General features: G+C 54.2%; 3 protein-coding genes and 1 long non-coding RNA gene across 4 annotated transcripts; 2 read left to right on the forward strand and 2 right to left on the reverse strand.

Annotated features, from left to right (window-relative positions):
- Positions 1 to 37: 37 nt before the first annotated feature.
- Positions 38 to 5,459, reverse strand: LOC121493731. Its single transcript, XR_005988540.1, has 3 exons — positions 4,773 to 5,459; positions 2,279 to 2,382; positions 38 to 2,174 (listed from the first exon to the last, which is right to left on the reverse strand). It is a non-coding gene; the product is annotated as an uncharacterized LOC121493731 (long non-coding RNA).
- NFKBIE (NFKB inhibitor epsilon) lies at positions 4,192 to 12,760 on the forward strand. The gene is made up of 6 exons (XM_041759936.1): positions 4,192 to 4,792; positions 7,261 to 7,363; positions 8,282 to 8,504; positions 9,966 to 10,054; positions 10,215 to 10,454; positions 11,680 to 12,760. The coding sequence occupies exons 1-6, from the start codon at positions 4,446 to 4,448 to the stop codon at positions 11,743 to 11,745; spliced, it is 1,068 nt and encodes a 355-aa protein (XP_041615870.1). The 5' UTR covers positions 4,192 to 4,445; the 3' UTR covers positions 11,746 to 12,760.
- A 598-nt stretch (positions 12,761 to 13,358) lies between these two features.
- SLC35B2 (solute carrier family 35 member B2) lies at positions 13,359 to 16,872 on the forward strand. Its single transcript, XM_041761015.1, has 4 exons — positions 13,359 to 13,509; positions 14,058 to 14,251; positions 14,424 to 14,578; positions 15,317 to 16,872. The coding sequence occupies exons 1-4, from the start codon at positions 13,499 to 13,501 to the stop codon at positions 16,253 to 16,255; spliced, it is 1,299 nt and encodes a 432-aa protein (XP_041616949.1). The 5' UTR covers positions 13,359 to 13,498; the 3' UTR covers positions 16,256 to 16,872.
- Positions 16,873 to 17,103: 231 nt separating this feature from the next.
- HSP90AB1 (heat shock protein 90 alpha family class B member 1) lies at positions 17,104 to 23,725 on the reverse strand. The gene is made up of 12 exons (XM_041761002.1): positions 23,577 to 23,725; positions 21,997 to 22,143; positions 21,498 to 21,704; positions 21,232 to 21,391; positions 20,954 to 21,087; positions 20,523 to 20,831; positions 19,778 to 19,943; positions 19,365 to 19,555; positions 19,108 to 19,255; positions 18,716 to 18,984; positions 17,591 to 17,924; positions 17,104 to 17,478 (listed from the first exon to the last, which is right to left on the reverse strand). The coding sequence occupies exons 2-12, from the start codon at positions 22,141 to 22,143 to the stop codon at positions 17,369 to 17,371; spliced, it is 2,175 nt and encodes a 724-aa protein (XP_041616936.1). The 5' UTR covers positions 23,577 to 23,725; the 3' UTR covers positions 17,104 to 17,368.
- Positions 23,726 to 27,481: the final 3,756 nt, after the last annotated feature.

Here is a 27,481-nt window from a genome sequence, read left to right on the forward strand (position 1 = left end):
CCGGCAAGTTCCTGGGCCAAGGGTGGGGAGAGGAAATTGAACCTTGGAGAACCCCAGGGAAGATCCTTATTCCCAGTTGGGTGGTAATGGGTTAATGCAGGAGCCAGCCTTCAGAGGCCAGACTCCAAGTGAACAGAGATGGAATCTGGTGAAAGGGAAAAGGATTGGAGCTAGATGTGAGAAAGGACTGGCAGAGGGCAGAGGGGAGGACGTTGGAACCAGGCTTCACAAAGCCATCTTCCTTCCCTAGAAGAACAGCCCCAAAGAAGCAGTGAAGCATGTACATTGCCCTCAGCTGGAGATCAGGAGGCCTGAGTTCTAATTCTTAATCCTGGCTCTGCCATTAAGAGGTTGTGTGACCTTGGGCAAGTGCCTTCCCCTCTCTAAGCCTTAGCTTCTCATCTGTGCATTGAAGGAGTTGACTGCATCTCTAAGGCTCTGTGCAGTGAGGAAGTTGCCTGGAGAATCTCTAAGGCGCTGACCACCTTCTGTGGGTGTAGGAGGCAAAAACCATAGACCCCAGGCCAAGCGGAGTGACTGCAAGTTAGCCTACCCCTTGCTACCATCCACCCACACTGCTTTTCCCTATGTACTGCCTGGGACAGGCTGAAAGAAGACACATTTATTCCTTCATTCACTCCCGGATGTATCCCTTCAATAAACAGGTATTAGGTACCTAGTGTATACCCTATTCAGAAATGAAACATACAATATCCTACCCTAAAAGACCACAAAGTCTCATGGGGAGGGGTACCAATCATTAGCATAAAACAGTATAAAGGCTACGTGTATTCAATCTGTGTGTGCACAGTCACTATGGAATCCTACCCTGCCCTGTGCTACATTAGAGTCTTCAACACATATAACTGCTCTCCCATTTACCCACAAGGAACCAAAGTAGAGGGAGGATGAGTGACTTACTCAAGGTCACCTGCTAGTACTCACAGAGCTAGTCCTAGAATCCAGATCTTTCCCATTCCAAAGGCCGTGGTGCTATTTGTGGGCAGGAAGTTAGTTTAAGGGAAACTTTGGATAATCTGGTCTTTGGGACAGGGGACAAGAGCACTAAGCTGATGGGATGGTCCTGCCCCTCACCTGAGGCTGAATAGCCACTGCCTCTGTCCCCCCACCCCCATCCCATACACACTCACTCCTGGTCCTGCTTCTAGTCTTCTCTTTGCAGGCAAGGTGCTTCAGAACTATTCCAGCCTGCATGATCCTCCACCACCAGTCCATCGGTAAATCCTCCCAAACAGAGGAAGGGTGTGGTCCTGAAGAGGCTGGCCTCTCCCTCATTCCCTTGGCAGAGGAGGAATCTCACTTGGTGGCTCACTCCAGTGTCTCCTATCCAGGCTTTATGGGAAGTCCTACCTCACATCTAACTCCAACCCCTCTTCTGGTCTCACTCAGCCAGGTCCACCTAGTTCAGCCCTCACCACAGACAAGAGTGCAGAGTTCCTAGCCTTGCCCTTTCCTAACCCAGATAGGAGGCTCACGCTCCACATTTAGTTGTAATCTCACTCCTTGTCCCCATCCACTGCAGGGGGCTTTGGAGGAGAGCTGGGCCCAACTCCTTTGGCCAGCCCCAGAGCTTCCAAGAGATAAAAGACCCCTGACAAACTCCCCCCCCCCCCCACCCACACACTTCTCCATTCACACAGAACCCTTCCTTGGAAGCTCAGAGGAAAGAGGGGTGAAGGGAGGGGGGAGGAAGGAGCCAGCTGACCATCTGGTCACCATGGCAACCGGGCCTGTTTCCTGAAGATGAGCCTAACTGGGGTGGGTGGAAGCTGGGAGTGGGGGTACTACAAATGGAACCAAAAGATAACAGCGGAGAGAGGAGGACTGGAGGGGCTAAGGAGCAAAGTCAGGGCCCTGGCCACGGTGAGGCCTGAGTCAGAGTCCCCGTGTCATCTTTCCAAATGGTCCCTCTCCTCATTCTGAAGTGTCCCCAGGAAGGCTTCCAGTCGGACTGCAGGCAAGGTGCTGGAAGCGGTGAGTGACTCAATGCTGACCTCATGTGGCCAGAAAAGGGGCTGCTACACACCTGTTAGAGTTCAGAGCCAGAGGTAGGACTGAATTGGGATAGCTTTTTCCCCAAATTCAGCCTCTGTCTGCATCTGTCCAAGTTCTTGTGTCTTTGCAGTGGTTTCAGATGCTCCAACTCCTCCGGCCTTCATAAAAGAAATGAAGTTTCAGTGAACATGTTTTTCAAAGTTTTGGATTAGGGACAGGAGAACTTGGCTCTTTCTATTTGATCTTGGGCAATTCAACTCACCTCTCTGGATTTAAGCTTCCAGACTTTAAGATGGGGATGTGATAGTGCCAGATGAAAGCCCAAGTAGTCTGGTCTGGAGTGTCTGACTGTATTTTTGCTCTAGCCTTTGAGGATGAGAGAGGAACATGTCAGGGGAGGAAGTTGCAAACGTCTGAAATCACACTGACCTCAAGGGAAGGAGATGCCTCAATTTCCTTGGGCTTTCCCCTCATGGTTTTTCACCGCCTCATGCTCAACATATCCTCTCCACTCTGATTCTCCACGGGGCTGGAGAGCAGTGGGGCATCTCCTCCTGTGTACCCACCACTCTTCTCTCTTCATTCACCCCACCAAGCACACACACTACATACCTCTCTTCTCCCCCCAGTCCTCTTCCCTTTCCCTCACCCCACTGGGTAGTCGACCCCAAGGTGTGCCCCACACCACCCTGTTCTCACTCCTGTCTTAGCACAAGCACTCTGTATTGTAATTGACAGGGAGATTTTTGAAGGCTGGGGCCAGGGGACATTTTTAAGTGTGGGTAGGGTTAGGGGTTGTTGGTTACTACTGTTACTATGATACTCAGTTTTGCTTCCAGCAGAAAGACCAATGTCAGGCATATAGGAAACTCCCCATACATGTTTGTCAAATGGATGAATAGATGGATGAATAAATGAGGTTGCATAGAAGAAGGTAGTAGGAAAGCTGGTTAGTAGCTGTCTACACTCACTCCAGCTTCCTTCCTTTCCAGAGATGATTGGGGATGATTCTTCTAAGGTCATAGCTGCCCCTGGGTTGATGGCACTTGGAGTAGGGGATGAGTCATGGGGCACTGGGTTGGAGCTCACCATGTGGGAGGAGCTTGCCTATAACCTCCGTAGGCCCTTTAGGCCCAAGGAAAGGAGGGACACGGAAAGAGGAAAGATGTGCTGGCATTGTGGCTGTGGCTGTGGTGAGGACCTCAGCAGAGCATGGCCCAGGATGTCTGGGGCCTCCCCATCCTGGCCCCACCATGAGGAACTAAACTTCCCTGACCACTAGGGGTAACCAGATGTTGTAACCGCCTGGAACCAGTGTTTCATCCTCGTGAAGAATGACCACCCTGCTTTTTTAGATAATAAAAACATGACCACTCTGCTTTTTTTTTTTTTTTTTCAAGACAAGAGCTTGCCTGAGAAAACTCACTTTCAAAAAACAAAATCAAGGGACGCCTGGGTGACCCAACGGTTGGGCACCTGTCTTGGGCTCAGGTCGTGATCCCGGGATCTGAGATGGAGTCCCGCATCAGTCTCCCTATGAGGAGCCTGCTTCTCTCTCTGCCTATGTCTCTGCCTCTCTCTCTCTGTCTTTCATGAATAAATAAATAAATATTAAAAAAAAATCCTCACGCCCAGTTCTATGTGATTTAGGAAGTTGACCCAGGAGACCCTCTATCCAGGACCCAAAGGGAGAACTGCCCGTTTACGGGTAATAGGTATCCCCTTTCCCTACCCAAACTCCTGGGCACGGATAGACGAGAAAACCACAGAAATTGAGAAAAATGGGTAGGCAATAGGAAGCAGAGCTTTGCCATCCCATCACCTACATGCTCTCCCTGCAGCCTGTGCAGACGATTAATAAATATTCCTTTAAAAACAAATGAATGAATGAATGGGAAAAAAATGAATGAAGAAATGAAGAAGGGAAGGAAAGAAAGAAAATGCATGGACTTAAAGAAGGAAGAAGGGGAAAATATGAATGAATAGATGGATGGTGGATGGCTGGATCAATGGATGGATGAATGAATGGGTAAATTAACGCACGAGTGACTCAGGACCGGGTAACCCCGGAGTGGAAGCCAACGCAGAGGGCGGGGTAAGGGGGATTCCGGGGGGCGGGGCCTCGGCCCGGAAGCGCCTGCCGGGGGCGGGGCCGGGGGCGGGGGCCGGGGGCGGGGCCAGGGAGCGGGTCCGACTGGGCAGTCCGGCGGCCGGAGTAGCCGCTGCCGTGGAAGCCGCCGGCGCTCCGAGCCTCGCCCGCGCTGCCCGCGCTGCCCGCCGACCCCTCGGGCTCCCGCAGTCCGGGCAGGAGGCCACCCCGGGCCGGGCGCCAGCTCTGCGAGGCGGACCTGCAACCCGGAAAGGCGGCGCGGCGGAGCCCGGAGCCGGATCCCGCTCGGCCCCAGCCCCCGCGGGCCAGCACCCCTGGCATGTCGGAGGCGCGGAAGGGGCCGGACGAGACAGACGAGAGCCAGTATGATTCGGGCATCGAGTCCCTGCGCTCTCTGCGCTCCCTGCCCGAGCCCACCCCGGCCCCAGCCTCCAGGCCCTCGGATGGCGGCGGCCCCCGGCCCTGGCCGCGTCCTCCGGGAACAGCCGAGCAGCCCCGCGAGAAGGAAGACACGGACGGGGAGCGGACCGACTCCACCTACGGCTCCTCGTCGCTCACCGAGCCCCTGCCCCTGTTGCGGGGCGCGGAGGCCGAGGACCCGGCCGCGGGGGCGCTGAGCCCTCAGCAGCTGGAAGCGCTCACTTACATCTCCGAAGATGGAGACACGTGAGTATGGGGTCTCCCCAGGCTGACGCGGGGACCCCTTGCGGCCAGCGCTAAGCCCTGGCCTGCCGCGATCTTCAGCAGGCCGGGGCCCACTCTGCGGATCCCTCACGACATCGTCGCTGGAAGGGGCAGTCCCCACTCTCTCCTCCAAACTCCAGGCTTCACTCCCAGCCCGCTCTTGAGCTCTGGCCAGCCCCGGACCAGAGGCCCTGGCATCATCTCTCTGCCCTCCCTTTGGGAGCTGGGCACAGCTGACAGGGCCCTTACCAGACACCTGGAACCCCAGCCAGCAGCTCGGAAACCTCCCAATAACCCACCCCTTGGAAGGGAAAAGTCCCCTGACCAGTCCAGGTTTTTTGTTTTTTTTTTTTTTTTTTTCCTTGCTGGGGGAGAAGGCATCTTTGTTTGCTCAATATCTGGGATTCCCAGCCCCTGACCTCAGAATACCCTGTCTCAAGAAACAAAAGGTGCCAGTTACAGGTTGCCAGTGCAGGAGTGGGGGGTGGGGGTCAGGAAGCTTAGGATGAGGGTGCTGCCAGGGTGCAGAGCTGAGGCTAGCTGTGAGGAAGAGGGGTGAGCCAGGCTGGGGCACTCTTGCCCCAGCAGACAGACAGACAGACAGGCGGCTGGCTGCCCAGCTTACTTCCTTCTCTGCTCTGAAAGGGGAAGTGAGGGCTAGAGTCAGCTTTACCGACACCCTCCACCTCCTGAATCCCCCAAATCCCCCTCACTGTCCTGTCTGATTCCCTTATTTTACCCTCCCTCTCTTGGGCCCAGGTGAAGTTTGGTGGGGATTGCGCCTGGCGGCTGTGGGGGTGGGGGTGGGGACAGGCAATTTAAGTAAGAGAAGCACTTTGTGTGGAAGGGACTGGCCATTTGAAGATTTGCCCCTTAGGAGGAAGAAACAGTGTCAGGTGAGGAGGTGGCTGGGATTTGGGGGTGAGAAACAGAGTGGAGCGAGCTGGGGTCCCAGATCAGGGATCCTGGAACGAATGGGGGTGGGGAGAGTAGAAGAGGCTGGAGTTATCTGTCCTGACCTGCTTTTTGGAGATGGGAAGGTCCTAATCCTGGGTAGCCTTTGACAAAGATAGCCAGTGGACCCGGTGGGTGGGACAGGAATGACCCCAGGCCTTTTTGTAACCTGCCCAGATCACCAGCCCTCAGGCACAGAATCAAGATGGGGGGGCTCCATGTGGATACCTATGACTGACTTTTGGCCTAGGGATTGGAGACTTCTGACCCTGCTGTCCTTTGTCAGCCTCTCAGCTGCAGCCTTTACCTAGTTAGAGACAGGTGTGTTTAGAGGAGGCAGGGGGAGGTGGAGAAGAGGTGGCAGGACTTCCCAGGAGGTCCCAAGAGAGGAGGGGGCACTCTCTTCCCTCAGAGGTGTCTGGCCTTCTGGAAGTGGAAAGAGGAAGTGGGAGGAGGGGAGACAGGGAGAGAGGGAGGTGGCTGCAGGAATGTGACCTACAGAACAGGCCCTGGCCGAGGGGATTTCCAGAGCGGTTCCTCCGCCCTCCCTCCCTCTGCCACTCTCTCCTGGGCCTCTCCTGCCTCCTGCCACCAAGCCTTACCCGCCTCTGGCCTGAGCAGCCCCCTCCAGGGCCCAGAGAGGCCTTTACCCAAACTACCCCTTCTGGGCAGTAAATGCCCCAAGGCAGCTGTCCTGGCCTCCACCTTCTAGCTCTGGCTTTCATTTTCCCCACCTGATGTGGGGAAACCCCAGGACTGGAACTTCCCCTCCCAGCTGCCCCCTCCCACCCTAGCAAGAGGTGAAGGCTCTTTGGCCCCCAACAGACACACATTTTCTGCACACCACAGACCTCCCCTTGGAAGCATATGCAGAGCAGAGGGCCTCTGGTCAGGCCCCACCCAGTCCCTTCTGTGTGAAGAGTGGCCCTCCTGATTCCCCTGGGATGGGCAGCAGGACAGGATGCCTCGCTGTCTCCTTGCTCCACTTCCAAGAGCTTCTCTTTTCTCTCCCCTGGAATGTGTAACATTGAGTTGCTGGGAGTTGAGGTGATCCCACGCCTCCCCTCTCAGTCCTCCTTGTCGAGGTTGGCGGAGGTGGGGAGCTCAGCCCCGGAAACCACCCCTGTGCTACCCCGGCAGCTTTCAGTTTGGCTTTGAGCTGCAGCCAGCCTGGCAGGGCCCTGGGGCCAGAGGGAGAGTGGGGTGTGGGCGGGCCGAACAGGAAGGACGGAGTCCCATCAGCACCTGGCCCACGCTACCACTGGGCTAAGGCCCTCCTGAATGCCAGCGATGGGAACTTGGAGCTCCCAGCCCCCGGATCCTGGCTTCCCTCACCAACCCTCACTTCCTGGCCCAGACTCTCACTTCCTACACCTACCCCACGGCTGGCTTCTGAGACATTGATGTGTTCTTCCTTCTAATCCCAGAAGCCTAGCTCACTATTTAGGGCCTGAGCCCTAACACTAGCCCCTATTCTTGCTGTGTCCCCCTCCCAGGCTGGTCCACCTGGCAGTGATTCACGAGGCCCCAGCTGTGCTGCTCTGTTGCCTGGCTCTGCTGCCCCAGGAGGTCCTGGACATTCAGAACAACCTTTACCAGGTGGGTGGGTAGATGGAGAGGGTGGGCTATGCCCAGATACCCGTACCTGCTGTTCCCAGCAGCCACACAAGCATACATAGGCTTCACACTCAGGAAACCATATGCCAGACATGGGGATAGAAGCCAGTGATGCAGACATGAGTAAGACACAGCCTCTGCCCACAAGGTGCTTGAGCCTGGGCTAGGGGACTCATGTCAAACTAATTACATAGCATGGTGACAAAAGTGGTGATAGAGACACATACCAGCTGCTGTGGGATCTGGTGTCTGCGGGGAACAGCCAGGGAAGGCCTAATACAGGAGGTGGCATCTTCCTGGAGCCTTAAAAAAGGAGTATGTGGGATCCCTGGGTGGCGCAGCAGTTTAGCGCCTGCCTTTGGCCCAGGGCGCAATCCTGGAGACCCGGGATCAAATCCCACGTCGGGCTCCCGGTGCATGGAGCCTGCTTCTCCCTCTGCCTTTGTCTCTGCCTTTCTCTCTCTCTCTGTGTGACTATCATAAATAAATAAAAATTAAAAAAAAAAAAAAGGAGTACGCCAGGTGGATTGCCTGGTACCTCTGTCTTTTCTCCCTCCAACCCTTCCTTGTCACCTGGCCCCTGGGGATAACAGAGATCTCCCCAGATGGTGAGAGGGTAGGCCCCGCCCCCATCTGTCCTTACTCCAGGGGCTAAGGAGATCTGCAAGAGAGCAGGGACCCACTTCGCTCAGCCTGCCTCCAGAACTAGGGGTCCCAATAGCTTGGTGGGTGGTGACAGAGGGAAGGATTTGGTAGCATTTCTGTGGAAGCCCAGGGCCATAGCCTTTATAAGCTGCCCTCAGGGAAGGTACCAGCAGCTGGTAATTCCTGGGTCTGCCCTAACATGTCCCCAGATGTAGGAGTGTGCTACAATAGCCCTGTGATCCTTTGTGCCTACAGACAGCACTCCATCTAGCTGTACATCTGGACCAGCCTGGTGCGGTTCAGGCCCTAGTGCTAAAGGGGGCCAGTCGGGTGCTACAGGATCGACATGGTGACACAGCGCTACATGTGGCCTGTCAGCGCCAGCACCTGGCCTGTGCCCGCTGCCTGCTGGAGGGGCGGCCAGAGCCAGGCCGAGGACCACCTCACTCCCTGGACCTCCAGCTGCAAAACTGGCAAGGTATGGGCAGCCTGCCTCGGGGTTCGTGGGATGAGTAGCGGCAGGAGATGGACTCCACTCTCAGGAAAAGGAGGCGCACGGCGTGTCCATCAGTGTACCTCCCGTTCTAAGCACATGGGTACTCAGTACATCTTTGCTGAATGAATGAATTTGATTTAGAATTTACTAAGAGCCTACCATGTGCAAAACAGAGAGCTAAACCTTCTCCTTGAAATATTTAGTGTAGGGGCGCCTGGGTGGCTCAGTCTGTTAAGTGTCTATCTTTGGCTCAGGTCATGATCCCAGGGTCCTGGGATCTAGCCTTGCATCAGGTTCTCTGCACAGTGGGGAGTCTCCTCCTCCCTCTCCCTCTGCCACTCCCCCTGCTTGTGCTCTCTGGTTCTATCTCTGCCAAATAAATAAATAAATAAAATCTTTTAAAAAAAAAGAGATATGGGGATCCCTGGGTGGCTCAGTGGTTTGGCGCCTGCCTTTGGCCCAGGGTGAGATCCTGGAGTCCCGGGATCAAGTCCCACATCAGGCTCCAGGCGTGGAGCCTGCTTCTCCCTCTGCCTGAATCTCTGCCCACCCCCCACCCATCATAAATAAATAAATAAATCTTTAAAAATAAATAAATAAAAATAAAAATAAAAAAAGAGATATTGAATGTAACAGAGATTAGATGAACTCATTAATTCATGTAACAAAAATGTACTGAGGGCCTTCTATGTGCCAGACATTATTCCAGGAGCTGGACTTGCATCTGTGAACAAAACAGAGGATGATTGAGGCCAACAATAAATCTAAGCAGTGAGTTCCTTAGTAGGTTAACAAGCAGTAAGTGCTGCAGGAAAAAGTAGAGCAGAGTGAGAACTAGAACGTGAAGGACGGGGGCGTGGGTGTGATTTTGAAAGAGAATGGCCAGGGAAACCCTCAAGAAGCAGGGACGTTTGAGCAGAGACTTGAAGGAGATGAGGGATATCACTTTGAATCTAGTTGTGTAGGCAGAGGGAGGTCCACGCCAGAAAGGAAATAGAAGAAAGGCTAGGGGAGCACAGGGCAGGAGGTGGCCCCTAGGGAGGGGCCTGGGGCCTGGGGATCCTGGAGAGCTCTGAAGCAAGTGGCTTTTTGGACAGGGCTTGAAGGCAGGTGGAGTTTGAGAGGTGGGGGGAGGGGGAGAGAGAATGGGGGAGGGGTATGTGTGTTGGGGGAGGGTGTGTGTATGTGGGGTGTCACTGGGCAACCTAACCCCTGAAGCATGAAAGTTTCAATAACATGACTCTGAAAAGGTGGAAACTTTGAGTTCCTTTCCCCTCAGACTTTTGAGGGGGTTTTTTAGGTTTGTGTTTTAACAGTCCTGTGATCAGAGGCACTGAGTGGGCAGTCAGTCCCTTGGGGCTGAGGGGTAGGGAGGTCCCTGAAGGAGGGGGAGAGAGGGTTGGTCTATGCAGATTAGCAACACCCACCCTCACCCCATCCCAGGTCTGGCCTGTCTCCACATCGCCACCCTGCAGAGAAACCGACCACTCATGGAACTACTGCTTCATTACGGAGCTGACATTGATACGCAGGTGAGGGGGCCTGTCCCACCGCCTGCCCCAGCCCCAGGGAGGGGGGTGTTCCCAGCAGTCAGGAGTGGTGGCACTCCACCCTCCTATCCAGAGCCCCAGTGCAGCATGATTCCTCTAGAGGCCCTGGGCTGACTAGGCTGACACTCTTATTCCCCTCCAGGAGGGTACAAGTGGAAAGACAGCGCTGCACCTAGCTGTGGAGACCCAGGAGCGGGGGCTGGTGCAGTTCCTGCTCCAGGCTGGTGCCCGCGTAGACGCCCGCATGCTCAATGGGTGCACACCCCTGCACCTTGCGGCAGGTCGGGGCCTCAGCAGCATCTCATCCACTCTGTGTGAAGCAGGCGCCGACTCCCTGCTGCGGAACGTGGAGGACGAGACTCCCCAGGACCTGGCTGAGGACGTAAGAGGCACAGGCTCAGCTCTGCTCTCTGGGACCCTGGACCCACAGCAGAGGGTTAACAGCTGTTAACAGCTGAGAGGGCCGAGGGGTTGGGATCCCTGGGTTTAATCTGTGACTCAGCCACTCACCAGCTGTGGGACCTTGGGCAAGCCTCTGCCTCTCCCCCAGCCTGTCTTCTTAGTCAGTCAAGACCAAGGAGCTCAAACTTGGGCTCTGACAGGCGCCCTGCAGCTACAGTGGATCAGCGAGGCAGGCTAGTTGTAAGACCTGGGGGCCTCCAGGAAATCAGAGTCTATGCCCAAGGGTCACTCTACTTGGCTTCAGCAGATAGTTGCAGAGGAGGAATGTAGGCCTAGTACTAACAGGTCTTGGAATATATTTTTTTAAGATTTTATTTATTCATGAGAGACATAGAGAGGCAGAGACATAGGCAGAGGGAGAAGCAGGATCTCTGTGGGAAGCCCTACATGGGACTCAATCCCAAGAACCCCAAGTTCGTGACCTAAGCCAAAGGCAGATGCTCAACCACCAAGCCAGCCAGGTGTCACAGGTCTTGGAAATTTTAAAGAGAGATGGAACCTAGATTTACTGTATGGTCTTTCCCATTTTAAAGTGTTCAATGTAGGGCAGCCCAGGTGGCTCAGCAGTTTAGCACCTGCCTTCAGCCCAGGGCGTGATCCTGGAGACCCAGGATCGAGTCCCACATCAGGCTCCCTGCATGGAGCCTGCTTCTCCTTCTGCCTGTGTCTCTGCCTCCCTCTGTGTGTCTCTCATGAGTATTAAAAAAAAAAAAAAATCTAAAGTGTTCAATGTAAAACAGTATTCAGGGGCGCCCAGCTGTCTCAGTCAGTAGAGCAGGTGATTCTTGATCTCAGGGTCATGAGTTCAAGCCTCATATTGGGCCTAGGGCCTACCTAAAATAATATTCAAAATGTTTCATAAATCCCCCCCCCCCAAAAAAAAACCTTGGGCTAGATTACCTCTGGGGGCCTTGTTAGCTCTGATATTCTGACATTATCTTAGAATAGTGAGGGCTTGCCTGAGGCTTCAGGCCTCTCCCTAGCTCAGAGGGGCCACTATTTGGGGTATTAGTAGGAAGATTTGTTTCCCAATGAACCGTCATTCAGTGGAGAGGAAAAGCCCATCTGTCTCCCCAGCTCCCTTCCGCCACTGCTGCCTTTTTCCCATGAGCCCTGATCTTGCTTCTCTCCATTCTCTTCCTCAGCCCTTTGCTCTTTTGCCCTTTGATGACCTGAAGATCTCTGGGAAGCCACTGCTGTGTGCCGACTGAAGCCAGGGCAGAGTCTGGGGCCCCAGAGGAGACTCCATCTCTTCCCATGTGGAATTTGGGGCCATAGCTGCTGTGTATGGGGCCCAGACAGTGTGCCCTCCTGGCATCCCGGGGACTGCTGAGGCCACAGCCTGGGGCCCTGCACAGTCCTGAGCTAAGAGGAGTGATCACAAGTGAGAGAAGGCCAGTCTGGAAGGAAGACCTTCCTTGGTGGATGGAGATCCTTGAAGACTCCCAGAACCCCAGGTATCCTGGGCGAAGCCTGTCTGCTTCTAGAAGATGGCAGGGGCTCTTGTTTCTACCCAGGTTGGGTCAGCCTGACACTGCCAACCAGTAGTAAAACATGGACTCTCTGGAGTGAGGAGAGAAACAAATCAGCAAGAGGACCCTGATGGGTTCCATCTCACTGCTGTTGAGGACTTGTAAACATTGTTGTTTAAAGACTTCACACAGAAGGCCCTGAACTGAGCCTTTGGGGAAGGGGAAGTTTCAATAACATGACACTAAAACAGCAGAGACCTTGAAAATGCCCCCCCCCCCCGAGTTGTTTTGCGCATGTGCATGCCTGTGTGCATTGGGGATTTTTAGATAGGCCTGCTTTGTGACTTGATGGTAGAGGCAAGGAAAAGGAAATTGCCACCTGAGCAGGGTAGGACCTTGCTAGGTGTGTGTTGTGTGTGTGGGGAGGGGGAAGAGCTAAGAGTCCTCAGGCCTCTCTGTCTAGCACAAAACCTTGGCCTTTCTGTGAAAACCGAAGGATAAATAGGTGAAATGAGAAGATCCCTGGGGAGTAGGGGGGTGCTCCTCACTGCCCTGGAGGAGCTTGGAGAGAAGGCTAGTAACACAAAGGACGGTTCTGTATGTTTTTCCTTTCATTCCACACGTATTTGAAGTCCCTGTTAGATGAATATGGTCAGTACGTGGAAGGGGGAATAGACCAACACAGTCCCTGGCCACTTGGATCTTCCAGTCTAGTGAGTGAGACAGCAATTAAAATCATAAACACCCAAATAAATATGTAATTACGTGTTGCGGTGGATGCTGTGAAGGAAAAGCCAAGTGAGAAGAAGCCGAGGCGCTGGGGGCCTTTCTTTGGGTAGTCCAGGGAGCTCTGGGAGGTGAGATCTGCGCCTGGACCGGAGGAGGAGAGCGGGACGGGGACGGGGACGGGACGCGGGGAGGGCGTTCAGGGGGAAGGCCCCTGGTCCCCTGGTGAATGAGAGGACCTCAGGGCGGGCCAGTGCGACCCCGCAGAGGCTGCGTGAGCGGGCGACGTGGAAGAGCCAGGTCGTGCAGCGCCTCCAAGGTCCAGGCTTGTTGGGGGGCGGCCTTGCAGCCCAGCCAAGAACGGGAGGGATCTTCCTGGCAGAAACCGGCAAAGGGGTAGCACGAGGGAGTGGGACGCAGAATCTCTGTCCCCGTCCTGAGATGACAGGGGGCACCTCCCTGGTTGGTGGCGAGGGCTAAGGGCGAAGGGGACGAGCGCCCCGCCCGGGGCAGCCCGGCTCTCGGCTCCCGCGCCGCGCCTCCCTCCGGGCCGCACGGGGGCGCTGTGGGCCGCCGGCGGCCCGGGGCGCTGCGTGGTCGCGGCTGGGGGCGGAGGGGCGGCCGCGGGGAGGGAGGCGGGAAGAGCGCGGCACTTCCGCCAGCCGCTCGCTCACTGGCCGCTGCTGGAGGCGGCGTCGGGAGCGGAGGGAGCGCGCGGCCCGGGGACCGCATTCCCCGGCCCCCTCCGCCCCACGCGGCCCGGACCATGGACGCCAGGTGGGGGGCTAGGGGAGCGGCGGGCCCACGTGACCGGGCCCCGGGCCACGTGACTGCCGCTGCCGGGCCGGAGGGGTCGGGCTGCCCCGCGGCCGGAGCGGGGCGCGGAGCGGGGCGCGGGGCGCGGGGCGCGGAGCGGGGCCGGCGGGGAGGGCGCGGCGTGGGCGCGAGCTGCCGCCGGGGTCCGGGGGCGTCGGGGCGGAGGACTCGGGCGCCGGGGCGCTCCCGGATCCTGGAGGGCGGGGCGCGAGGAGGGGGCGCCGCCTGTGGCCCGGGCGGCCGGCGAGCGCTGGAGGGAACAGAGGGAACCTGTGTGGTCACAGGGGCGGGGCGGCCCCGGGAGGAGGGAGGGAGCCCCGCCGGCCCGCGCCGGCCTCCCCCGCCCCCCAGGAGAGAGAGAGGCTCTTTGTCCGGGCCGGGCTGCAGCTGAGGGGGGCGGGGAGACTCTGGGCCCTTCTCCAGTTCTCCCCTCCCGAGGGCCGAGCGCCTGAGGAGCTGGACCCTGACCCTGACCCTGACCCTGACCCTGACGTCCGCTGTCCCCGCAGGTGGTGGGCAGTGGTGGTGCTGGCTGCGCTCCCCTCCCTGGGGGCAGGGGGGGAGACCCCCGAAGCCCTTCCAGAGTCATGGACGCAGCTGTGGTTCTTCCGCTTTCTGGTGAACGCTGCTGGCTATGCCAGCTTTATGGTCCCCGGCTACCTGATGGTGCAGTACTTCAGGCGGAAGAACTACCTGGAGACAGGTGTGTCCAGAAAGGGTGGGGTTAGCGCGCCAGGTCCGTTTTTTGAGTGCTGGCCAGCACTCCAAAGAGGGAGGTAGCTTGGAAAGGGAGGGAGGGAGGGAGGGAGGCCTGAAGGCCTGAGGGGGAGGTGCTGGGGAGGAGATAAGATCTTGACCTTGTGTGCTTTTTTTAGGCAGGGGTCTCTGCTTCCCCCTGGTGAAAACTTGTGTGTTTGGCAATGAGCCCAAGGCCTCTGACGAGGTCCCTCTGACTTCGAGGACTGAGCCTGCGGAGACCACTCCCACTTGGCAAGCCCTGAAGCTGCTCTTCTGTGCTGCGGGGCTCCAGGTAGGTAGGCAGGTGGGCTTCGCTTCTCTCCCTGGGTTGGGTCCTGGTGGACAAGGGACTGTGTGGAACCAGAGTTTTCACCCTACCAGTCCCAACAGTTTGCTGGCTAGTGTGGCCCCCCTCCTCCCAGGGGCACACGGTACCATCATCTTCTGAGAAGTGGGTGGAGGAAATGCTGTCTTGTTTTTGCCTCTTTCTTACCCTCTTTTCTGTTACGTCTTCTGTGCTGTTACTACACTTTCCCCTGCAATGATGTGTCTCATATACTGTTAACCCACTAATCAAAGTTTAAGGAAGCCGTTCAGCCTTCCCTCCTCCCCACACGACATATGAGCAGGAGCTAAGATACTGAGCTCTTGGCACTTTGGGGTGGGCACTACTAGTTCTGCACATGCTAACAGGTGTCCCATTTTTCTACTCCCTGAATTGAGAATAGATAGGAAGATACCTGGGATGGTGCCAGCTTTAACATACCCTCAGGTGGGGCGAATAGGATCTGGACAGTCCTAAAGCATTTGTCGTTTTAAGTGTTTGACACATGCTTGAATGTGTCAAACGAAGTGAATGCAGGTTTGGGAGAGGAGAAGAAACTTCTAATTACTAGAGGGAGCAAATATATATGCCGTCCTTTAAATCATTTAGACACTTGAGGAAGACGGAGGTTGTCACGATCCTTTTTTGTCCACGTTTTCCTTTTCTTGCTCATCTTCTCTCCTGTCCTCATCCTCCCCTACCTAGGTGTCTTATCTGACCTGGGGAGTGCTGCAGGAAAGAGTGATGACCCGCAGCTATGGGGCTACTGCTACATCGCCAGGTGAGCGCTTCACAGACTCACAGTTCCTGGTGCTAATGAACCGAGTGCTGGCGCTGATCGTAGCTGGCCTCTACTGCGTCCTCTGCAAGCAGCCCCGCCATGGGGCGCCCATGTACCGGTACTCCTTTGCCAGCCTGTCAAACGTGCTTAGCAGCTGGTGTCAGTACGAAGCCCTCAAGTTCGTCAGCTTCCCCACCCAGGTGCTGGCCAAGGCCTCTAAGGTGATCCCAGTCATGCTCATGGGAAAGCTGGTGTCACGGCGCAGCTACGAACACTGGGAATACCTGACGGCCGGCCTCATCTCCATTGGGGTCAGCATGTTTCTGCTGTCCAGTGGACCAGAGCCCCGCAGCTCCCCAGCCACCACGCTGTCAGGCCTCATCCTCCTGGCAGGCTATATTGCCTTTGACAGCTTCACCTCAAACTGGCAGGATGCCCTGTTTGCCTATAAGATGTCTTCGGTGCAGATGATGTTCGGGGTCAACTTATTCTCCTGCCTCTTCACCGTGGGCTCGCTGCTAGAGCAGGGGGCCCTCCTGGAGGGGACCCGCTTCATGGGGCGACACAGTGAATTTGCTGCACATGCCCTGCTGCTCTCTATCTGCTCTGCATGTGGCCAGCTCTTCATCTTCTACACCATAGGGCAGTTTGGGGCTGCCATCTTCACCATCATCATGACCCTCCGCCAGGCCTTTGCCATCCTCCTCTCCTGCCTTCTCTATGGCCACACTGTCACTGTGGTGGGGGGCCTGGGGGTGGCTGTGGTCTTTGCAGCCCTCCTGCTCAGAGTCTATGCCCGGGGCCGTCTAAAGCAACGGGGAAAGAAGGCTGTGCCTGTGGAGTCCCCTGTGCAAAAAGTTTGAAGGGCCTGAGGGGGGACACCGAAGAGGACCCTCACCTTACGATTTTCCTCTCCTACTGTAAACTTCTGAGGCGGTCCACTCAAGGGCAGTTTTTTTCTCAGTATCACAATCAGCTCTGCAGGTTGGGGTTGAGTCCAAGAGGCAGCCTTCTCCTTTGCCTTAAGTCCCCCGTTCTCTAGTAGGGATTCTTCTGAGCCCAAGGGTAGAGGACCGTCCTCAGTGTGGAGGGATGCTGAGAAGACAGAGGGACCTTCCAAAGCCTCCACCCCCTCGAATTCCCTGAAGTCTTGCCCTATGGGCTCCAACACCTCACCAGTGCTTGTCCCCTACCCTGAACAGCCCACCCTTGCAGACTCCCAGAGACCTACAGTTCTTACTCTGGTGAGAAAAGCACAAGTGTTGTAGGCTCCAAGTGCTGCTTTCCCAGGAGTCCCTGAAAGCGGGTGCTGTGCTGGAGGAGGGGGATGGGAGAACCCTGCCCAGTGATGCCACCCTCTGCTCCTGGATCCCTAGGCTCTGCTCAAAGAGCCAGTTGCAGGTTTTGGTACCTTGGAAATGTAACTTTTTGCTCTTATAATTTTATTTTATTAAATTAAACTGCTGCAATGGGCTTTAAAGTCCGGTGTTTTGGTTGACTGAAGTGTATGCTTTAGGAAGGGGATGGATATAAAGGGTATAGTGTTACACATGCTGGTTTGAGGCGCAATGTTGGGTGACTTGAAAAGTGCTAAATGGCTATAGGTGACCTTAGCTTTCAATGTACCTGAACAATGACCAGGTAAAGCTTGGGACAGAGAAGCTAAGGAAACCAAAAAGCAGGAGATCCACTTTACAAGGGAGAGCATAACTGTATAAAACTGTATCTTCTTTATTTTGCATACTTTAATCTCAGAACAAAATAAACAAACACCACAATAACACATCCAAACCCCTTGTCAAATGTCATGAGGGCTAGGGCTTAAGGCCCTTCTATCCTGCCTCTAACAAAGACAGGAGGGGAAAAAAAAAATCCACTAGACATCAGCAGAGGGAACCAGGTGAACCGGGGCCACTCAGGGCTGCTGGGGAGCCATGGGGACACTATACAGAGGGCACAAGGTCTGCAAGGAGAAATTAATCGACTTCTTCCATGCGAGAGGCATCCTCATCACCCTCAAGTGGAGGGATCTCATCAGGAACAGCAGCACTGGGTTCTTCCGCTGCCACTTCATCTTCATCGATGCCTAGAAAATAAAAAAGGCCTGTGAACTTTGATCCAAATACCAGTAAATCATCTTTGTCCCCCGTGAGACCAGCTCCCCAGTTCCTTGTCACACTCTGGTAATGGGCACCCACCCAGGCCTAGCTTGATCATGCGGTAAATGCGGTTGGAGTGAGTCTGGGGATCCTCCAGTGAGAAGCCGGAGGAGAGTAGAGCTGTTTCAAACAGTAGCACCACCAGGTCCTTGACAGCCTTGTCGTTCTTGTCTGCCTCTGCCTTCTGCCGCAGTGTCTCCACAATGGGGTGGTCAGGGTTGATCTCCAGATGCTTTTTGGCCATCATATAGCCCATTGTAGAGTTGTCCCGGAGTGCCTGGGCTTTCATGATCCGCTCCATGTTGGCAGTCCAGCCATAAGTGCTAGTCACGATGCAGCAGGGTGAAGACACCAGCCTGTTGGAGATGGTCACCTGTAGACAGTCACAGAAACTCCCATTGATGGTGCCTCAGATTATCATTTCCAGCCCAAAATGACTATATGTTAAGTTCTACTCAAAAACTCAAAGCTAGGGATGCCTAGGTGGCTCAGGATCTGAGCATCAGCCTTCAGCTCAAGGCGTGGTCCTGGGATTGAGTCCTGCATCGGAGTCCCTGCAGGGAACCTGCGTCTCCAGGTCTCTGCCTCTCTCATAAATGAATGAAATATTAAAAGAAAAATCTGGGATCCCTGGGTGGCCTAGGTGGCTCAGCAGTTTAGTGCCTGCCTTCCAGCCGAGGGCATGATCCTGGAGAGTCCTGAGGTCGAGTCCCACATCGGGACCCCTGCATGGAGATGGCTTCTCCTTCTGCCTGTCTCTCTGCCTCTCTCATGAATAAATAAAATCTTAAAAAAAAGAAAAAAGAAAAAAACCCTCAAAGCTAAATCTCCGCCAGACATTACAGAAATACCAACTTTAAACCTGCCTAGTAAAAACAGCAAAAAGGCCAGAAAGCTGGAAGCCAATTAGGCTCTGTACAACTAATTGGGATCCCTGGGTGGCTCAGTGGTTTAGTGCCTGCCTTCAGCCCAGGGCATGATCCTGGAGTCCTGGGGTCAAGTCCCACATCAGGATCCCTGCATGGAGACGGCTTCTCCCTCTGCCTGTGTGTCTCTCATGAATAAATAAATACAATCTTGACAAATAAACCTAATTATGTAATGCTATAAGATTCTGAGAGCACTTGTTTATAATACACATGCCCTACTCCCAGAGTTGCTCACCTTTTCAACCTTCTTATCCAAGATTTCCTTCATGAGTTTGCAGAGATTCTCGAACTTGGCCTTGCTCTCCTCCATTTTCTTCTTCTCCTCTTCATCCTCAGGCAACTCCAGGCCCTCCTTGGTAACTGAGACCAGACTCTTCCCATCAAACTCCTTGAGTTGTTGCACGCAGTACTCGTCGATAGGCTCTGTCATATACACTACCTCGAAGCCCCGTTTCCGCACTCGCTCCACAAAAGCGGAGTTGGCAACCTGCTCTTTGCTCTCACCTGTAGGGTTATGGAGTGTGACTCGGGTCAGAATGTCGCCTCCTGCCAGCTCCCAGAGATTCCCAAATGTCCTCCCTTCCTTTCACCCTTAGAGCCTTTGATCAGACCCAAGCTCCAACGCACCAGTGATGTAATAGATGGACTTCTGAGTCTCCTTCATACGGGACACATACTCTGAAAGAGAAGTCATCTCATCTCCAGATTGGGAAGTGTGGTAACGCAGCAGCTCAGAAAGGCGGCGCCGGTTAGTGGAATCTTCATGGATTCCAAGCTTCCGGGTAAGAAAAAAAACAATTTTATTTCTAAATAACATTACCTTGTACGTGAATTTAAAAAATCCTCCACCATGAATATTCAATAACAATCTGTTGCTTCTGTACCTTTAGGTTTTTAGAGAACGCCTCATAGAATTTCTTATAGTTCTCCTTGTCTTCTGCCAATTCAGAGAAGAGCTCAAGGCACTTCTTCACAATATTTTTGCGAATGACCTTCAAGATTTTGCTCTGCTGGAGCATTTCTCGGGAGATGTTCAGGGGCAGGTCCTCGGAGTCAACCACACCACGGATGAAGTCTGTAATCCACCAGGGAGAAAACAGTTAAAAATAAACTATGCAAGATTATGTAAATTCAATAGGACCCATTTTGTCACTGAACCCTTACTAGTCATGTTAGCTACAATGAAGATTTTTTTCTTTCTTTTTTAGAAAATGAAAAGACCTCAAGTCTTTGAGAATGCTGAGGAAACTTCACAGGACTTACCCAACTAAGAGAGAATACCCAAGAGAATACTCACTCAGATACTCTGGTATCAATTCATCACAGCTGTCCATGATAAACACACGACGGACATACAGTTTGATATTGTTCTTTTTCTTCTTGTTCTCAAAGAGGTCAAAAGGAGCCCGACGAGGGATGAACAGCAATGCCCTGAATTCCAGCTGACCTTCTACAGAGAAGTGCTGCAAAAAATTCAAAATAAACCAGTAACATATTTTAAGAAGTGTTTACTCCCAGTAGTATTAGATTATTAAATCGTTCACAAGATAGATCTTCCCTAATCACCAAGGATAGAAAAGATGCCCTAAGACAGCTGTTAAAGTGGGGTACCTGGATGCCTGTCAGTTAAGCATCTCACTTTGGCTCAGGTCGTGATCCTGGGATCGAGCCCTGCCAGGGGCTCCCTGCTCAGTCCTCCCCTCCCCCGCTGCTCTTGCTCTCTTTATCCTCTTTCACTTGCTACTCAAATATAGTATCTTCAAAAAACTAACCTTTTACCCTAAATTAACCTACAATGGCACAGCTACGTATAACCCTTAGATCAATGAGAAAACAATCCCATCAAGAACCTGCCATAGAAACTAAGTGGGGTCACTGGAAAGGATGTCTCTCTTTACCAAAGTGTCCCCAGTAAGTGAATGGACAGGACTCCATGGCATTCAGATCCCACCTACCAACCAGTTGAACAAATTCCACCGGTCTACCACAGCAACACCCTCTGCTTGCTCTTCCTATTGGGTCAGCACGCATGGCTGGCTCACCTTGACTGCCAGGTGATCTTCCCAGTCATTAGTAAGGCTCTTGTAAAACTCTCCATATTCCTCTTGGGTGATGTCATCAGGGTTTCTGGTCCAAATGGGCTTGGTCTTGTTCAGTTCTTCTTGATCAATGTATTTTTCCTTAATCTTCTTGGTCTTTTTTTTCTTGTCCTTCCCACTATCATCCTCCTCATCTGAACCCACATCTTCAATCTTGGGTTTCTCCTCATCATCTTTATCTTCCTCTTCTTTCTCCCCTTTCTCCTCCTCTGCCTCATCATCACTAATTTCCTTCTCTCGTTCCTTCTCCAACTGAAGTACCCAAAAAAAAAAAAAAAAAAAGTTCCAGAATACAGAACACCCAAAATTGGGGACCATGCAATCCTCCAGAACGCCAGACATCATACACGTGACGATTACCAGTCCATACTCACATAAAGAGTGATGGGATAACCTATGAACTGGGAGTGCTTCTTCACCACTTCTTTGACACGTCTCTCCTCTAAATATTCTGTTTGGTCTTCTTTAAGATGGAGGATCACTTTGGTACCCCGGCCAATGGGCTCACCTAGGAAACATCAGTCAAGACAACATAAGGACACAAAACTAAAAGCAGAATTATAACAAAAAACCAACTACAGACAACATACTTAGTAAGATCTAGATTATAGACTTCCCCAGAATTCTAACCCAAACAAGAACCTCAACTTACCATGGTCTGCACGTACAGTGAAAGAGCCCCCAGCAGAAGACTCCCACGCATACTGCTCATCATCATTGTGCTTTGTGATAACAACCACTTTCTCTGCCACCAGATAAGCAGAATAAAAGCCGACACCAAACTGTCCAATCATGGAGATGTCTGCACCAGCCTGCCAGAAAATTTTAAAGTCAAACACAAGTTAAAATAAACAAAAAACCATACCAAAGAACATCCACAAAAATGAATGGTGCCTGTCTAGGTGAAACAGTACATACCTGAAGGGCCTCCATGAATGCTTTAGTGCCAGACTTGGCAATGGTTCCCAAGTTATTTATGAGATCAGCTTTGGTCATACCAATGCCTGTGTCCACCAGAGTCAGGGTGCGTTCCTGGGGGTTAGGGATGATGTCAATTTTCAGCTCTTTACCACTGTCCAACTTGGAAGGGTCTGTCAGGCTTTCATAGCGAATCTTGTCCAAGGCCTAAAAACACAAATTTCAACTTTACATTTCCACTTCCTAAAGCTCACCTCACCTCTTCATCCAGAAAAAAACCTTGAACTTCCAAGTAGCACCAGTTCTGATTTCCTCAACTTGAGATTTAAGAACCACAGCAGTTAAGAGTTACCATATTCCCTCATTCCTATAGAGTAAACCAAAAAATTTTTAGAGCAGGTTTAGCCCCCTCCAACAGCAGCCCCGTAAAATCCCAAACCCTTTTCCGTTTTCCTGAATGCTAAAAAAAACCATAAACGAAAGTGCCCAAAACACTCACATCAGAAGCATTACTGATCAACTCTCGAAGAAAAATTTCCTTGTTAGAATAGAACGTATTGATGATGAGGGACATGAGCTGGGCAATTTCTGCCTGGAAGGCAAAAGTCTCCACCTCCTCCTCTCCATGGTGCACTTCCTCAGGCATCTAAAATAAGAACAGTCAAGAATTACAAAAGAACAGCGTGGCCCCACAGGTTAACACTCCGATTCACCCTACTCACAACGAAGACTCAGATTTTAATTGAAATTGCTTTGGGCTGGATAGCAAACATATTCCTGAAAAACTAGAAAACTTTTCCCTCAATGATTTCAGCCTATATCCTTAGTGGAAATCCAATTCAGGAAGAATTTTTAAAAGCTTCTTTAACACAACACACAACGTCAAAAGCGCTTTGGGAAAATACCTTGGAGCCTAAGTACTCTAAGTGGTCCATGGGACCCAACAGACTCCGCATCACCGAGTACCTCGTTGAAAATGCAGATCGGATCCAGGAACACGAAAAGGACTCCAGATAACCCACACAGGCATTTTCGAGAGAAAAGCACTGAATACAGTTCTGTTTCTTTTGGTAGGACAAACGATAGCCCGAGGCGACCAATTTCGGGTTAAAAGGAATTCGCAATGGGCTCTCCCGCTGGGGGTCTCCCACATCAAGCACACTGGAGCGCAGGGGCCGTGTACCCTCGGGGCCGGTGGATACCCGCCCTAGCGGCTGAGACAAAGAACCGCTAAGGCAGAAGCTCCATCGCGACCCCAGCACACGTGACTACAGCATGGGACCAAACCAAACATAACCAAGATGGTGGCCGTCGTCCGCTGGGCAGACCCTCGTCACTGCCGGACGTGCGTCGGCCAGGGCCACGCGAGGAGGGGGCGCCACCGCGCAGCCTCCCTTCGCCCCAGCATCCGGGCACCAGGGCGGGGCGCCGGGTTCCAGAAGCTTCCAGAACAATCTCAGCTCTTCGGAGAGGCGGGGGAGGAAAGGGCCCATGAATCTTCCAGAGCTTGCCCCCTCCTCTTCCCTCCCCCACACCGACACTGCAGGAAAGATCTAGAAGGAGAGGAAGCACTATGGGCCAGAGACCGCCGTAAAACGTTGCTCGCCGAAGGTCACAGAAAAAAAAAACGAAAACCCTTGCAAAACACGTCCCAGGGGACAGATGGCACAGGCAGGCCAGCCCCGCGCTGTGCTGAGTCACGTCCAGCGCGCACACCCACAACGCGCGGGGACCCTCCGGCGCCCCGTAGCCGCGTCCGGAAGTGGAGGGGCAAACATGGCAGCGTCCCGGGCCGGCGCGGACACCACGTGCAGCTGCCCACCACCCCCAGCCCGCTCCGCGGCCCACCTCCCCCAGCGCCAGGCGCCGCCCGCGGGGACGCCCGCCACCAGGCACGGGTGAGAAAGCAAGTCTACTTCGCGGTCCCCCTCCCGGCCACCCCCGGAAGCAGCTGGAGTCGTCCTATCCCACAGGCCGCTCCCACTCTACACAACCCAGGCTTTAGAAAAGAAACGAGGAACGGGAGCGACTCAAGAGAGCACTCCAGACAGGAAAACCTGGAAACAGCTACGACTTTACCTTAAAGGAGAAGAGCTGCAAGCACTACAGACCACGGCGGGCAGGGGCTGCGTCCGGCTACGACGCCGAACCAAGGCTGCGCGGGGGTGACTCAAGAGAGCGGCTGTGCGCCCCCGGTCGCTCTATATACGGCGGAGCACAGCCCAGCTGCCGGCCCCCGGATCCCTCCGCCTTAAAGGAGGGTGCAACTCAGCCCCGCACCTGCCGCTGCCCGCCCACCTTGACGTCATGGCCCAAAATGGGGCGGGGGGGCGGGGGAGCCGCCGGTCTCGGTCTCCGCCTTAAGAGTACGCAAGTACTCCTTTTGCGTGGCCGCATCTCTGCTTTTGCAAGGCATGAGCTCCCTCCAAGAACTAAAGACTGGAACGTTCATATGAAAGAAGTGGGGGATCTAGGGGTGCGGGTGCCACTGGCCTTCCTATGAACCATGAGGCAGGCGCCTCCCCACTCAAGAGTCCTGGCCTGGAGGAACACCTATAAAGGTGGAGGGCGGGGATAGAAGCGGCCGACCGCTCCGACCTCGGCTCCCAGGTTCGACTCTTTTGCTACAATCTGCCCTCCAGACCCCTACAACCCGAGAAGGGGAAGCAGTTTTCCTTAGGGACGGTGCGGAATCCGGGGTCTAACGTCAGGGAGGCCTTGCGCCCCGGCCCTCCCAGGGGCAGCGGGCGAAAGGCACGGCTCTGCGGCGGGGTGTGGCTCCGGCTGGGGGAAGGGCGCTGGCCTGCGCCGGCAGGGGGACTCTTTGCCCGCGTCCGGCGGAAGGAGCGGCAATGGTGGTACTGCGATTACTTCCAGCAGTTTCCAGACCCGCCTTGGCGGCCCCGCCCCCGCCCCGCCCCCTCCCTGCAGGCGCCGCCCCGCCCTCTGCGGCCTGGGCCGGGTGTCCGCAGCGGCCGCGCTGCCCCGCGACTGTGCCGCGGTCCCCGGGGAGGAGGCGGGCTGCCCCAGTCCTATTTACCCTAGGAGCCCGCGGGGGGGACCCTCATCTCCCACCTGCCGGTTCAGCGAGCCCAGCGCTCCCTCGGCAGTGGGATGGAGCATAAAGGGAAAGATTGACCCCCCCACCCCCACCCCCGCCATCGATCCCACGGCCTGGGGCTGTTGGGGCGGTGGTGCTGGCGCCGCCTTCGGAGCGCAGAGACCCCGGGACGCCTTCGCCATCGCGGGGGGCGGGGAGGAGGACCCTCCCCTACTTCTGCATCCGCCCATGTGAGTGGGACACGGAGACCTGCGTCTTCCCTGCGTGAGCACACGGAGCTGTTTCCCCATCTGGTTTCAGCGTGGGCCCTCTTCGCTCCTGCGGCCGGCAGACGGGAGGAGGAGCGGGTCCCCGCTGCAGGCCGCCAGAAGTCGTTCCCCTCCAGCTGCGGCGCGGGCGCTCCCAAGCCGTTAGTCGGCCGGGAGAGCTGTGGGACGCCGTGGCTCAGCCCCTTTCGCGTGCCTTCCAGAGGGGAAGCCGTCCTTGTCTACCTAAGGCCTCCCCTAGGAACGCCGTCGGACCCACAGCCCCTCCGGAAGAGAATGGCCTCTTGCCGCTCTGTGACCTTGTAGATGTCCATCCACTTCCTTCCTGGCCCACAGTGTCGTTCCCTGGAATCCTGGGGAGGGGCTGCCTCCAGCACCACCGCCCGCCGTCCTTCCTCAGCCTTCTTCCTTTGTATTTTCCTTATTCATATGTTAAATTCCAAAGAACAGAAGACCGTCCATTTCCTTGTCTTTTCCCCAAGCACCAGACCTCATCACCCAGCCACAGCCACCACTCCCTTCTATTCCACCCCACACACACACCTTTTTTAAAGATTTTTATTTACTCATGAGAGACAGAGAGGCAGAGACACAGGCAGAGGGAGAAGCAGGCTCCATGCAGGGAGCCTGACGTGGGACTCGATCCAGGGTCCCCAGGATCATGCCCTGGGCCAAAGGCGGCGCTAAACCACTGAGCCACCCGGGCTGCCCCCTATTCCCCTTCTTAATGGTGTGTGAGAAATCTGTGACTTGGGGAAGTTAATGTGTTTGGGAAGAGCTGTGGGTGCTGTTGCCAGGAATCCTCCATGATTCTCTGTCCCTGATCAAGATCTCAAACGAAGTGTGCCATCCCTCAACATACCCTCTCTCTAAACCTCCCTAGTTCACAAAGAGCATTCACACTATTTCACGATACCGTGAAGAGGTAAAAGTGAGTCTCCCGTTCTCACCGGGAAAGCAAGGCTTCAGTGAGATCAGTCAGCTCAGAGCCTCTGTTGCACCAACCCTCGCTCCTTGCTTCAGGAATGGAGTAGCAATGCTGTCTCCCTTCCCAGGGCCCAAGTCCAAAGCAGCAGAAATCACTCCTGTGGATCAGTATTAAGACCAGAGACTCCAGGGGTCTTCTAGTGGGAAGATCTCAAATCATGCACTAGCACAGAAATTCTGCCTTTTCTGGAAGGCTCTCCCACTCGCTGACACTCACTTAAGCCCCCCACAGTGAGTTCCTGGGAGGCAGAATTGCATAAACAAGATGGAGGTTTAAGCCCCTAGAGGGCTGCAGCAGGCCAAGTGTGAACCATAGCAACAGGAGAAATATCAGACTCCCAGCTCAGCCTGAGGCAGGGGGCAGGCTTAGGGCCAAGGCTGGCCAGTCCCTGGCACAGGTATATGTCCCAGAAGAGGGAGAAGCATGGAATGGCACAGCCCTGACAGAAGGACCATAGCCTGGGAGCCCCCAAGAGAGGCAGAGGCATTGAAAGCGGCCCTGCAGGGAGAGTTCGCAGAGGGCCATGAATGCTATATGAATGCTATGCTAAGACATCTTGACCTGAACTTATAGTGAGGCAAGCCACTGAAGGCTATTAAAACCAACTTAAAACCTCCTAGAGAAAAAAAAAAAACCTCCTAGAGCTCCAGAATCCTATTCCCAGCGGCACATGCAATGCTTACTGTTCCCAAGATACTCTTTGTTCCTGACCAGGTCTCAAAGACCCAGCCCAACCTTCTGTTGTTGGAGGGTAGCCAGATGAAGCAAGAACTGACAAACTGGCCTGCAGCTGGTGGGTCTGTCGCTTGTTTTTATATGGCTCATGGGGAAGAGTGTTTTATACATTTTTTAAATTGTTGAACAAGTCAAAAGAGAATATTTTAGCATGTGAAAAGTACACGAAATTTGAATTTGTGAGGACACCTGGGTGGCTCAGTTGGTTGGTTATCAGCCTTCCACTCTGGTCGCGACCCCAGGGGTCCTGGGATCTAGCCCCAAGTTGGGTTCTCTGCTCAGTGGGGAGCCTGTTACCCCTACCCCCCCACCCCTTACCCCCCCCCAGTCTCTCCGCCTGCCACTCCCCCCTGCTTATGTGCTTTTGTGTGTGTGCTCTCTCTCTCTCTCTCTCTCTCTCTCTCTCTGTCAAATGAGTAAGTAAAAGCTTCAAAAAAACTTTTTGAGGGCAGCCCCAGTGGCGCCGCGGTTTAGCGCCACATGCAGCCCGGGGTGTGATCCTGGAGACCTGGGATCGAGTCCCACGTTGGGCTCCCAGCATGGAGCCTGCTTCTCCCTCTGCCTGTGTCTCTGCCTCTCTCTCTCTCTCTCTATGAATAAATGAATAAAATCTTTAAAAAAAACTTTTTGAATTTATGCTCATAAAGCTATACTGAGGGCAGCCTGGGTGGCTCAGCGGCTTAGCGCCCCCAAAGCCTGATCCTGGAGACCCAGGATCAAGTCCCACATTGGGCTCCCTGCATGGAGCCTGCTTCTCCCTCTGCCTGTGTCTCTGCCTCTCTCTCTCTCTTTGTCTCTCATGAATAAATAAAATCTTTAAAAAAAATTTTTTTTAAATAAAGCTTTACTAAAATATAACTACTCTTATTTGTTTATATGTTGTCTTTGGCTGCTTTTAGGCTGTAATGGCAGACTTGTTAGTGTGGCAGAGACC

Source organism: Vulpes lagopus, chromosome 1 (genome assembly GCF_018345385.1).
Source record: "Vulpes lagopus strain Blue_001 chromosome 1, ASM1834538v1, whole genome shotgun sequence".
NCBI classification, from domain to species: Eukaryota; Metazoa; Chordata; class Mammalia; order Carnivora; family Canidae; genus Vulpes; species Vulpes lagopus.

Bases quoted from the DNA above. Each gene is read 5' to 3' on its own strand.
- HSP90AB1 (XM_041761002.1), bottom strand. From the start codon at position 22,143: ATGCCTGAGGAAGTGCACCATGGAGAGGAGGAGGTGGAGACTTTTGCC. The intron at 19,944-20,522 runs GTGAGCCAGCCA...AATTTTTTGCAG, and splicing joins AAGATCACCTGGCAGTCAAG to CACTTCTCTGTAGAAGGTCA. The intron at 17,925-18,715 runs GTGAGCAACTCT...GACTGTCTACAG, and splicing joins TGGATAAGAAGGTTGAAAAG to GTGACCATCTCCAACAGGCT.
- SLC35B2 (XM_041761015.1), top strand. The intron at 14,252-14,423 runs GTGTGTCCAGAA...TGCTTTTTTTAG, and splicing joins GAAGAACTACCTGGAGACAG to GCAGGGGTCTCTGCTTCCCC. The intron at 14,579-15,316 runs GTAGGTAGGCAG...TCCCCTACCTAG, and splicing joins TCTGTGCTGCGGGGCTCCAG to GTGTCTTATCTGACCTGGGG.
- NFKBIE (XM_041759936.1), top strand. From the start codon at position 4,446: ATGTCGGAGGCGCGGAAGGGGCCGGACGAGACAGACGAGAGCCAGTAT. The intron at 7,364-8,281 runs GTGGGTGGGTAG...TTGTGCCTACAG, and splicing joins TTCAGAACAACCTTTACCAG to ACAGCACTCCATCTAGCTGT. The intron at 10,055-10,214 runs GTGAGGGGGCCT...ATTCCCCTCCAG, and splicing joins GAGCTGACATTGATACGCAG to GAGGGTACAAGTGGAAAGAC.